General features: G+C 40.3%; 1 protein-coding gene across 1 annotated transcript in view; it reads right to left on the bottom strand.

Moving 5' to 3' along the window:
• Window positions 1–4,827: 4,827 nt before the first annotated feature.
• FOXK2 (forkhead box K2) overlaps window positions 4,828–12,560 on the bottom strand; it is a 63,115-nt gene continuing 55,382 nt past the window's right edge. The window contains 5 exon segments of the mRNA XM_054393729.1: window positions 4,828–5,028; window positions 7,971–8,180; window positions 8,418–8,714; window positions 9,646–9,821; window positions 10,632–10,825. Coding sequence (XP_054249704.1) covers window positions 4,832–5,028; window positions 7,971–8,180; window positions 8,418–8,714; window positions 9,646–9,821; window positions 10,632–10,825 — 1,074 coding nt within the window. The 3' untranslated portion in view covers window positions 4,828–4,831.

Here is a 12,560-nt window from a genome sequence, read left to right as displayed (position 1 = left end):
ACCAACCAGAAGCCACCGTCGTCCTGGAGCAGTATATGTGCAGGACAGGGTTGGAAACCATTCTTCAAGCATGATGTAAATCCTCTCTGTGGTGCAGCTGTAAGCTGTTTATGATCCAGTTAGCTGTGCTCACTTTAAAGAGCAAGGAAATTACTTGGACTAAAACATTAAGCTTTCTGCATGGTTCTTTGAAGGTTTTAGGTAGCTGCTGAAGCACAATCCCCTGCCCTCCCATTCCAGTTATCCTATAGCTGACCAGAGACTATGAGCATATTTCATGGTTGATTAAAACTCTGCTGAACTTGTAAAACTTCCCCATAAAATCTGTTCTAGTGTGACAGCAAGAATGAAAATAACAGAATAACAAAAGGGTGGGGGTTGGACGGGACCTATGGAGATCAAGTCCAACCCCAGCTGCACATAGAGACTGGTGCTGCACTAATGGAATCCCTTAATGCACACCTAAACATGTTTAGCTTCACATTCCTCCTCTTTGTATTATCTGCAAATCCTTAAGTCTATAGGTGATTTTACAGAGCTAGAAAGTCAGGTAAAAGAAGGAGTCTTCCCACCTGGTGTTGGCTCCAAGTCGCTCTGCCAGTACTTCATCACATCACTTGCTACTGTACTGCATTATATAGGCTGATTGTTACCAAAATTTCATTAAGTGGGATAAAGGATAAACATACCCCTACAGTAAGTACAGAACAGTGTTTGAGATAGTCACTTTTCTGGAAAATAAACAGTACTTTACTTTAGTTAGACCATGTGTCCACCAGGCTGATTTATTTGTGCAACAGCAGGGTGGCAGGGGCCAGGTCCACAGAAGCTCAGCCCAAGGTTGGCAGGAGCCTGCTGGCTGCACTGTGAATACACCAGTAATACCCAAGGTTTGGGCTGTGCACAGGAAGAGGCAGCTGTCCTGGGCAGCATGATTTCCGCAGAGAGGAGCACACACTCCATGGAAGGCCAGTTTGAACAAGCCACCCATCGCTTTTTGAACACACCCTGCTCTACATGAGGCTGCAGAGCAGAAGGAGGCAAGACAAGCTGCCAGAAGTCTACTTTATACAAGACAGAAAAGGATTAAATAGCTGTTTAAATGTTAAATTGTTTGCTTCAGATGAGTATTAGGGTCCAGAGATCCACTAGAATTTACTCTTTTAAGTACAACTGTCTTTACTCTCACTGGAAACACAGCTTTAGTATCCAGCCTTTTGCTCCATAGGGAGCCCCTCTGACTGCAGGGGAACAGGCCAGTGGTGCAGACTGGTCACCTGTGAGGAAAAGGCAGAATTTGCACATAAAGTCTAAAACACAACTAATCCTGAAAACCAAAGTACATTCCACAGCATCAGCTACATGGATTATAAATTTCCTTTGTATTTAAAAATAAACCAGTGCCTTATCTGCCTCTTTTTTACTGTCTCTATCCACAGCACCTGTGTCACAGTTCAAAATCCTGAAAGGAAAAGGGAAAGATTAGTGCAATAAATTCAGCAGTAATTCCAGGTGATGCCAGCAGGAGCCACAGAACATGACTGTTTCTTTCAGAACCTTCAGCCATTCACATTGAAGTAAAAAAGACAAGATGAATCAGTGAAGGCAGAAGATGTGAGACACGAGACTAGATCTATATGTAGGCCAGAAGGACTGTGGCAGGCTCCGCTGACCTAAATACAAGGGCTACAGAACAATGTGCACTTCACAAGGGCAGGCTCGAGTCACACACTGGTGAATCCATCGCTTTCCTACTATACAATTTCAATGCCCCTCTTTCACTGCTTTTTTCCCTTTCTTCCCCCAAGGTTCCTTTTGTCACTAGGGCAAACACGTGATGAAGCCTTCCTTATGTTAGAATCCTGTGTCTTTTTCAAAGTCGTATGAAAGACTACACAAAAGCTGGCTCTTGTCAGAAAGAGCACCAAACAGGTACAGCCTGGAAGGGGCACAAAAGGCAGTAATACCATGCATCCTAGAACACAAAAGGAAGGAGTAACGTCAGCTCCTGAAGGGAGGTCAAATCTCTATGTACACGAGTCACCTGAACAAATCTTCCATTTGCAAAAGGAAGATTACATGGACCTTGGGAGTTCAGGACGGTCAGCGTGTAAGGCCTATTTAAGAAAGGTCATAAGCATCACAGCAGAAGCAGCAGTGTGACAGGAATCCCATTCAGCCCTTGCTGTCGTGCAGTAACCATCACTGCATTAGTGGTAGGAAGCACAGAAATGCAGTGACAAAATAAGGAACAGCTCTGTTTCAGCAACCCAAGGGCTTCATTCAGTAAGGCCTGACACATATGACAGAGAAGTCTGCATTAGCCAACAGCACTGCAGACGATGTGGCATCGGCCAAGGCACGGATTGGCACAGGTGGTTTGTGTAAGGAGGGGACCAGCTCTCGCATCACGCAGCTTTCTCAGAGGGCTCATCCGTCTGAATGAAGCACAATCCTGTGCCAAATTCCACATGCACCAGTGAGTAACTACCATGTAACAGGATCAGCACCCAGACCATACTCTTATCTGCCCCTCTACCCAGGAGGGCATCACATACAGCTTCACAGAATGGTAGGGTAGGGATTGGAAGGGACCTCTGAGGATCATTCAGTCCAACACAGCTTGCCTACCATTAAATGATAGTAAGGAGCACCTTGGCTTCTTTGAGCTGACACCGCTTCCTGTGGCACTGCCGACACCCAAAAATCCATATAAATATTTCAAACACGCTTGTTGAGTAATTTCAACTTGGTTAATTTGCTGAATAAAATTTAATTTTATTTAAAAAAATCTTATACACTATTATTCACCTAGCCCTAGTTGTGAACAGATTCTCACTTCTGAAAATAAACCACATTCTAGTCAATTCATTCAACACCAAATTAAATTACTAGTACTGGATATTTTTTTTTCCTTAAAAAAAGTTATGTTAAAACTTTACTTTTTTTTATTATTATTATTTTTAAAACCTCTAAAGAAAATGTTGCAGAGTTTTACAGAAATGTTGCTTTTCAGGTTATGCCTTTTTTTTTTAAATGCCTGTTATAAATTCAGCTTTTGTAGAGGTTTTGTTTCATAGTTTTTTAATATGCATTATCTGCAGAGACATCGTAACAGTTCCATTCTGTGGATGAACACAAAACTTGTACAGATTTCTCATATTTGGTCTTTAGGTAAATAGTTCCCAAAAGCTGCCTAAATAAACCACTCCAAACTGTTCAGTCCATCGTGAAAATACAGGTTTTTTTTTCCTTTCATAGTGGGAAAGGAAATATAAATAATGCATCATTATTACAGAAAATGACAAAACTCAGATTCAAATTAAGCCAACTATCTAGCTTCCACTCACCTTACTGCATGAGGAAATCAGATGGGATGTGAATTAAAGACTGAACAGCAGCCTTATGTTCAAATTTAATTTTGAAATGTAAAGTGGAATCTATTACCACAGTTAAAGTGAGAAATTACCAATACATTTTAAAATGTTCAACTGCAGAACACACACTTAAAAAAAAAAAAGTTATAATAATAATCTGGTAGCCACTGTTAGAAAACCACAACAGCTACTCTTAATGGAGACCCCAAAGGGTCAGTGTATGACATCAAAAGTGTTATGGAGAAACTGGTCAGATTAATTTCTACTGATGGGTGCTTAAGCTTAAAAATATTGAATATACCTCTGACAAGATAATTTTACTCTTTTTAAAAGGACTTGTGATAAAGAATTTCATCTTTCTAAATGAAGAACAGTCTGTTATCTTAAACATACACAATATTAAGCGAGACTCTTGTTTTACTTTAGACTGGAAAAATATGCCAGGGACAGTCAAAGTCAACACAAAGTAACAAACAGCAAAAGGTAGCAGAAAGAGAAACAGGTAAGTGCAGCTCTGGTCAAATTCATAGCAGTTCTTTACGTCAGTTAACGGCTCATTTACATTGTAATTTCTAATCAGTTACATGCAAGCCCAAAGAAGCATTTGATCACTACACATGGTAATAAAATTTGATTAAATTTATCAGGCAACTGCTAAAATATGAAAATTTGCAGATGTAATAAAGTAGCTTCATCTGAACTTTAACAGGACAGACAAAAGTAAATCATTCCATTGGTTAAAAAAACCCTACATTCAGTTTTTTACCAAACAAAATTTCACATGAAAAGTATTGTGTGATTCCAAAGTTTCCGGAGTAGAAATGGAGTGATTTGAAATGTCAAAGACCCCATTATTTTGCAAAGAAATGAAAATACACCTCAAAAATTTCTAATTCCACATGTGAACAACAAAATACTGCATATCTACCAACAACTGCATTGGGTAGGTCATTATGAAAGGCTAGCTGCCAAGATGTAGGAAATGGCTCCTTGCCTCTGTTCCCTTTGAGGAATATACAATCGTTTGAAACCAGTTCACACTAAGCGCTTATCATGCTGCCGTTACACTGAGATACTCAGTCCTTAAAATAATCTGATAGAGATTCTGTTAAAGCTGCAGCCCTCCCCAACACTGCATTCTCAGTGTACACAGTTCGGTAGGGGGCAGGGAGGAGCGGGGGTCACAGCCTCTGGAACAAGATGTTTTGCAGTTTGACTTGAAATTACCAAGTTTTAAGGCCACCTGTGTTGGGTTTGTTTTCAGTGCTGAAAGTTGAAGTCTGATCACAGGGCCCCTTTCCCCACTGCGTGAGAACATGTTCCAATGTTTTAGGTGTTATGTTTAAGTGTCTCCTTTTGGCACCATGGAGTTTATTTTTTTTTTTAAAGAAAAAAAAAAGAGGAAAAAAAAAGAAGAAAAAAAAGAAAACAGAAAAGAAAACTCCCCTAAGTTGCTAGTTCTGGCTTCCTTTATCACTCACTGCCACGGACGGGGTGTCCACATTAACAGCTATGACTATGCTCTCTCCATCCTCTGTTTTGATACGTTTGAGTTCCTGCTGTTCCGACTGGTCTCCGTTCTGGCGCTTTGTGGGAAGCGATGCCGATGCAGATGCATGGGTGGCCAACATATGCAAGGGACTCGCAGCAGCTGTAAAAAGGTAACAACAATTTCAGCAGCCTAATCCTTGTCAAAATTTGCTTTCAGATGATACTGAAAGCAAACCTGGATTTTCATTAGAATGATGAATTCCGTTATCAGTACAGCGTGGGGTATTAGGAACTCCCCTCCAGATTCAGGTCCAAATGATTAATCTTTGTATAAACCTGAAGGACATTTTCCCAAATCACTCAACACATTCATGCAGATTTGGACAAAGGTGGGAGAAGAGGGAATTATCTCCATGTTGTCAACAGGGTGCTGAAGGGAGAAATCAAGTCTGCACCATAATTTGTGATAGAACTGGGAAGTGAATTCAAACCTCCCTTTCATTAGGCTCTGGCCACACCTATGGATCAGTGCAGAATATATTGCGTGGCCTGGAAGGAGAGCACCTCCTTGTCATGTCCATCTGTGACCATTGGTTCTTTAAGTAGAGCTACACAATTCAGGCAGCCATGAAGTGCACATGGCTCAAGCAGCAATTCCTCTGTGACAGATGCTGAGGCATTTATCCACAATGTAAGGAAATGGCAGGGATTTAACAAGCAGGAATGCTAGGAAATGGAATCAGATCAACTGAAATCTGCATAGTTCAAATATTCTACACTATCCCATAGAAAAGATAGGACATAAATGAGCAAGTACAGTCCTTTATTTGAGACATCCACTGGTTCCTCCCCTCTACTTGTTCTCAGCAATCTGTTTCTCAGGACAGACCTTGACTTTATTAAACCAACTATTCAAATGTCTTTGCAAACAATGCAAAATAGTGATTATGTATTTACTTGTTCATTGCATTTCATGAAAATTTTATCTAAACTTTATCAAACTACCTGCTGCTTTTACACACAAGCTCCCTTCCTTCAGCTGATACTCTACTTTTCTTATTATTATTTGTTCTTAGGAAACTATCCTAGGGAATACCTGGAATATCACCTCTGCGTGTAACCAAACTGGTTTGTACTTAGTATTTACTGGTGGAAGAGGTGCTTCAGAAAACATTTACCTGGTGCAAAAAGTTTCACTGTAACTGTAAAAGAATTTTTTCTTACATCTCAACAGTTACTCAGCTTCTACTAGCGAAACTATTCCTTGTGCAGTTTTTGCAGAGATGCCATAGAGATTTACTTACGAATAAAATGCTTTACTGCAAACTTAGGGTTGCTTAAATAAAAGAAGGAGGTTACCCCTCCTCTTTGAGCACACATTAAGACTATTACTGCATTATTCACCCTGGGATCTGGATGAGACTTGCTGGCTTCTGTCACAACTGATATGTCAAAGTAGGAAATACACAAGAGAACAATGGTGTTTGAAATCTACACTTGAAGTCAAAATAAATATCTAGTTACATAATTTTATTCTGCAGTAAGAGACTTGAATTTATTTTGGACTTCACAGCTTTCAGATAGACTGACAGGTAATAACAAGTACTCCCAAACTCTTTTGCTGAGAGTAAGATCTGAAAGTACCTTCTTACTACAAATAGAAAACATTAGAACAGAAGCTGCTCTGAGGTTATTAGCTTTCAGATAGCACGTATCTTTTCTCTCCAAAGAGAAATACACACATACAGGTGTGTAAATACAGATGTATGCATATGAACACAGGCTTCTCTGTACACACACAGAAACAAATTTGTGTCTCTGTAGGACAGGTTCCTCCTTTAGATGCCTTGCCTCGGAATTACTTAGGTTTTTGCTGGTTTAGGAGTTCCTGTAACAGAGAGACCAGGAGCTGGAATGCACTGTTCACATGATGTTCGAAATGTAAACATTTCATAAGGTATTTAAGCCCAGAAATCTCCAGAGTGAAATTGCCAGCAGACTCCTATCACACACAGTGACAGAGAATGAAGCACCACAATTCTGCATTCAGCCCAACTGCTTAAACACGCCTAGCAGCCATCAGGCCTCCCTACCAAGGAAAACATCTTCAGTTTTCAGAGTCCAGGAAAAAGACAAAAAGAATTATTTCTTAACTTTAAAAATTAACTTATCAGTATATATCACAGGACTCTCAGCTCAATTCATACATACCTTCTGACAAAAAAAAGTACATATGAAGTCTGACAGTGATTGCCTTTTGCTTTACTTAATCTGGAAATGAGGTGGAAGCAGACAGAACACTGACCTATATATGTCAGTGATGGAAGAAGAGTAAAAAGGAAACAAAGTAGATAATTCACTCCATTAGAAAGCCTTTAGAGCAGAAATGCAGATAAAATAATTGATATTAGATAGCCTAAAGCAGTTTCTGCTAACATAGTATAGAAGCTTTTTTGTAATAAAGTATCAGGCGACCATCACAAAGTGAAACTGTTAGAAGAAGCTGTATGCACCTGCAAAGGAAAGCAAAACTGAGTACGCTGTGAACAAGCACGAGCGGATGAAAATAATGGAAAAGCAAATGCTACCCCCTTGGACTGCAAAGGCTGAGCAAGGAAAGATGTCATTCAGACAAGAAGGATCTCAGAATATTAGAGACTTCGGGTAATTTTTAGTATCAGTTCAATAAAAAACAATAAAAAGTTCAAAAAGCCAACCCACAAGCAAGTTCTGTCTGGTTTTCCTGTTGGTTGGTTCTTGACAAATCATCTGGGGAGCAGTTACCATTTTAATGGCACTGTTTGACAGCAACTTCTTTAAAACTTGTTTTTATCCAGGGTTTAATGAGCAGTGAGGACGGGTTGCCATCACTAAGCACAAAGAGAATAAATAGCTGTTCAGGTAATCATCAACGAAGAGAAACACTGGTTCTTACCAACAGGAGGTAACAATCCCTTAAAAAAGGCAAAAGGCTGTAATCAGCATTTCTTCTAGAACTTAGTTTTTGGCGTGATTATGAAAGACATAAGCATTAAAAAATGCAGCACTGGTCACATTGAGGGCTTCACAGGTACAAAGCAAGAGAAACCTGACAATACATACCAGCATTGCCCTGTCCTTGTATGGCAGTGGTGATGGGGACTATGTGCGTTCCGTTCTGTGTTACAGTTTTTATTGGTAGCTGGTGTTGACCTAGAGGTGCCTGTTGCACTATAGTAACTGTCTGTAAGGGGGTGGTCTGAGATGTCTGAATGATACGACTAGCAGCTCCTATTGTAGCATGACTAATAGCAGGTATAGGTTCCACTTTAACTGCAAGAGAAGATAAAATGTTGTTATAAACCAGAAAGTGTTGAAGTGTTTGTTTTTACTCAATCAGCCCTCACTGACAAAGCATACCATCACCAGTGCCAACATCCCCAGGAAACTGAGATTCAAAATCTTCAGTTTTAGACAAACATTTCAAGCATTCATCTGCAAGAAAGTTTCAAATAATAATCCTTCTATACACCAAGAGCTAGTAAAACAACTAACCCCATAGGTTCTCACCTTTAACTTCCTTGTGGTCTCCATTCTCTTGAGGTTCTACCTTGGGCTGGGTTACCATCGCAGCTTGCGTGACTACCGCCTGTCCAGCTACAGTGTAAGTGTTTGCTGGTGCTAATCCAGTCACATTTGTGACAGACACAGCTGGTATCTGGTGGACAACATGTACTGTCTGAACTACAGGCTGCTGGGATGTTGATGTTGTCACAGGAGTTGCAACAGTGTAGGTGACGGGTTTAATAGTTTGTGGTAGCTGCCGTTGTACAGTAATTAAAACTGGTTGGCTAGATAGAGGTGATCCTACCAAGAAAGAGATAAAAATTAGGCTTCCAACTTTAATTAAGACGGTCATTCTTTTAAACTTAACACTAAAGACTCAGAAAATTAAGATGCCTGAATGATCCAAAAGATAAAATGAGACAGTGAAGATTATGACACACAGCTATTGCAGCTCACACATTCAAGCTGAGTGCTGTATCAGCTCAGTAAGACCCATATAGCATTTGGGTCACAGCCCCTCACCCCTCCCCAAATGCAGCTGTAATACCTAAGGTGTGTTTAACACTCATTTAGTAAAAACCCTACCCATAGCTGGTAGGGTGCTTCAGGTGTTGTGTGGAGCATGTCTGCATTGGCCAAACTCTCAGCCCCCTAGGCTGGGGAAAGCTAATCTCTGTTTGCCTTCCCCAGAGAATGGGCACTGACCCTTCTGTAGTACCAGATTGTGAAGTCTATAAATTATGGTAATTAAATAAATACATTTTTATCCCATCACGCCTTATGCTCTTTCTCCTTTCTTTAAATAGGGTACTTCCTATCACACAGGTTTGTTCTTTCTCCCTTTATCCCTTCAGTTCTTTGCATCCCCACCTTTGAAAGGATGACATCGCCACAGATGTGTGTGAGACGTTTGCTTGTTTCTGTAACCCACATACCCTAGAGGTTTGGGGTTTTTTTCTAAACTATAAAGAACATGTTTTGGAAGGAAGTGACAACTGTTACTATGCAGTCCTGTACAATCTCTGCTTAGTAACAAAGGGAACAGCATGCAGGTCTGTTGGTGTGCAAGAAGAGTTTCCTTGGCGTATTTATGTGTTTATCAAAGATTCGGTCTAAATGTCAAGAAGCTAAAAATTTACCTTTTTAAAGAGTACATGTGAAATCTTGGTATATTTATGTATCAGCCCTCTCCCACCTCCAAACCCCGAATGCTCAGTGCAGGATTCCTCACCTGGGGCACTCTGTGCAAATCGTGCTTCTTGTATTACCGCTAGTTTTGGCTGGATGGCACTAGGCTCAGGTTCCATCGGGACTGGAGATCCTTCCCTGGACAGACTCTCGGGGGTCTGGACTCCACTGGAGTGTGCAGACAACACTCCAGAGTGATTAGGAGAAGCTGGGGCACTTCTGTATTTGAAAATGAAAGCAGCAGCTGATGTGTTTTAACTTCTGAACTGTGCAAGACAGTGACCTTCCTCTAAAGAGTCCGTAACACACACTGCCCACAGGAGGGCACCTCGGCCTTCTGGCCAGTACAGTTAAAACCCAAAGCAGTTCTGATCATCTTTTGTAAAACTTCTGTTAAACAGAGACAGAATTTAAAAGCAAACTTCAGATAAAGCTAAAGGAGAAAAAGTGGCTGGACGCCTTCTTAGGAAGACTAAATAATCTGTGAAACATGAACGTTTCTTCTGGGGAGAGGAGTGATGAGCAAATCTCAGGCTACAGGGCAAGTAATAAAAGATCTGCACCAGCGGAAAGGCCGTAACTTTACAGAGGGAATAATTTACACCCATGTTATTTCCCCATCATGAATTCTGCTTGAACATTATCAAACTAAACACATAATTGTCATCTCCGAGTTCAATGAAGTGGCAGTTGGTACACGATCATTTTCTTTGCAAACAGTTTTAAAATGCAGTAGATGGCAGTTATGAATTAAAATTATAACTCTGTAAGAAAAACCCCAAAGGTATAGCAAGGCTTGCTTACATTAACAGTCTGACAGTCATGCAGACTGAGTCAATTCTTTAACACTAAAAACAAGCAATAAAACCAAGCTTAGTGTACAGGGCAGCCTTCTAGTAAATCACACAGAATTTAAATACGGAGTCTAGATGAAATTAAATTACTAAACTTGTGACTGTATCCAAAGCCTGTATCAGCCTGAAGATTAAACAACACCCATAGTCTTTTTGTTCATCTGGTTTTCCTTACCTAGAAGAGAGTGGTCCCAGAGGGGTTCTAAAGCAAGGTACTCCCCTAGGCCGCCTTTTCCTAAAAGCCTGCTCTATTAATTTGCTTTCAGAGGCAGGGTCTATCCTCCAGAATGAGCCTTTGCCTGGTTCTTCCTGGGAACGTGGTACTTTGATGAAATAACGATTCAGAGAGAGATTGTGGCGTATTGAATTCTATGGAACATAAAAAAATATGTAGAATTCATATAACTTTTCCAAGTCAGAATGTGGCCTACTGCAGCAGTTTGTACTACAGGAGACTGGGGGTTCAGCTCTTTAATTCCTTAATTCAACAGCACTTGGAGCACAACAAAGGCAGTGCCATGAATCTGAAAGGACTCTTGCATTTTCCAAATCTTTCCCAACCATTCAAAAACCAGTATGCCAATGCAGCAATAACAGGAATCCCATTTCAGTCTCTCATGAGAAACATGGTGATTGCAATAAACTGTTAGAACACCGCAGACACTTGTGCCTAATGCAGTGTAAAAAAAATGTTCATTATCAGTCTTCATAGGCCACCCTTCCCCAGGTGTTAAAGAAAATGGCAGTTCATCCTGGGAGGGCCAGTAAAATACACCATATGCTGATTCTGATCTTATATGACACTCCTGTTACTGCACACCAATACAGAAAGAAAACGTTAAATTCCACAAGTTCCAAATGCAGCTAGATAGTTGGGAGTTCACCCACAATCCAGTCTGTCTCAAGAAAGCAGCCAAGGATTTAGTGTGTCTAGAAAAACAGCAAATGGCAGCAGGTCCTAACACAGCTCTTCAGCAGGATCTTCATTACTGCACTTTAGTTTGCACATGACTTCATCCTCACTTTGCTGTAACACACAAAACTCCTTGACCAGAGAGAAAGCTGCTAACAGCCTGAAGTGGCTGTCCCTGTGCTTGGCTTTGCACACATAAGGAAATAATGGCAAGTTTACACTGAAATACTTGCAGGGGAACAGTGGGAAAACAGAGTTGAAAAAGCTTTATGTTAACAAAAGCTCTTTAAAGTTTGCAAAATCAAATGCAGATCTTGCTCAAATGTCTGAGTTCATGACCCAGATGGCAGGTTTGGAAAACTTAAAGCAATGATAACCATGTATGGTTTCTTAAATGCAAACTGATGAAACCAGAAATGGTTTTCCCTGCCAAAAAATGAAACTGAACTAGAAAGCCAAGAACATGTTTATAAATTATATTTATTTCTCCATATGCTAGAATAAAAGAGTACCTGCTAAAATAAATTCACAAAGAGGAACCTTCAAGTGCTGAACAAAATGAGACCTTTGTGTAAGAAAGAATATAAACACCTCAACACAATTTGTCATGGTGTAGGGATTTCTGTACTACACACTTGTAAGTACTCTCTGTTTTTACTGATATGCACATATACAGCCTCAAATATTATTTAAAACATCTCTAAGTCACCCTAACTGCAATGGATATAAACTAGCAGAGCTTCCATACCTGAAGTGCACATCTTAGTGTTCTAGCAGTGCTTTTTGTGACTCATGACTGAACAGCATCTGATTTTCAGCTCTTCCAATTGATATGTTCTGGAATAATTCATTAGCGCCTACTGCGTCTGTTGTGTCTGTCACCTCAGTTTTGTAAAGTATTATATATCTAGACACACACAGTATTGCAAGGCAGAATTCTTTAGCCAAGCATTACAATGCATGTGGATGTTTGGTTCCAGGATGCCTACACCCAGAAGTGTTACAGACATGGGTGTTCAAGATCTTTCAGAACAGGAAGCAAAAAGCACACCAATGAACAGAACCTTGTTGATAAAACAGACCTGTTAGTATCATAGCAGCCAGGATCCTGCATTGCTTACGTGTGAAAAAGAAACAGTTACACTTCCCACTAACCCTGGAATTCCTCTAAAAGTGACTCAACTTTCATAC

The sequence above is a fragment of the Indicator indicator genome, chromosome 29 (assembly GCF_027791375.1).
Source record: "Indicator indicator isolate 239-I01 chromosome 29, UM_Iind_1.1, whole genome shotgun sequence".
Classification (NCBI taxonomy): Eukaryota; Metazoa; Chordata; class Aves; order Piciformes; family Indicatoridae; genus Indicator; species Indicator indicator.
The sequence above is the reverse complement of the archived record's forward strand: the minus strand, read 5'-3'. Positions and strand labels throughout refer to the sequence as shown.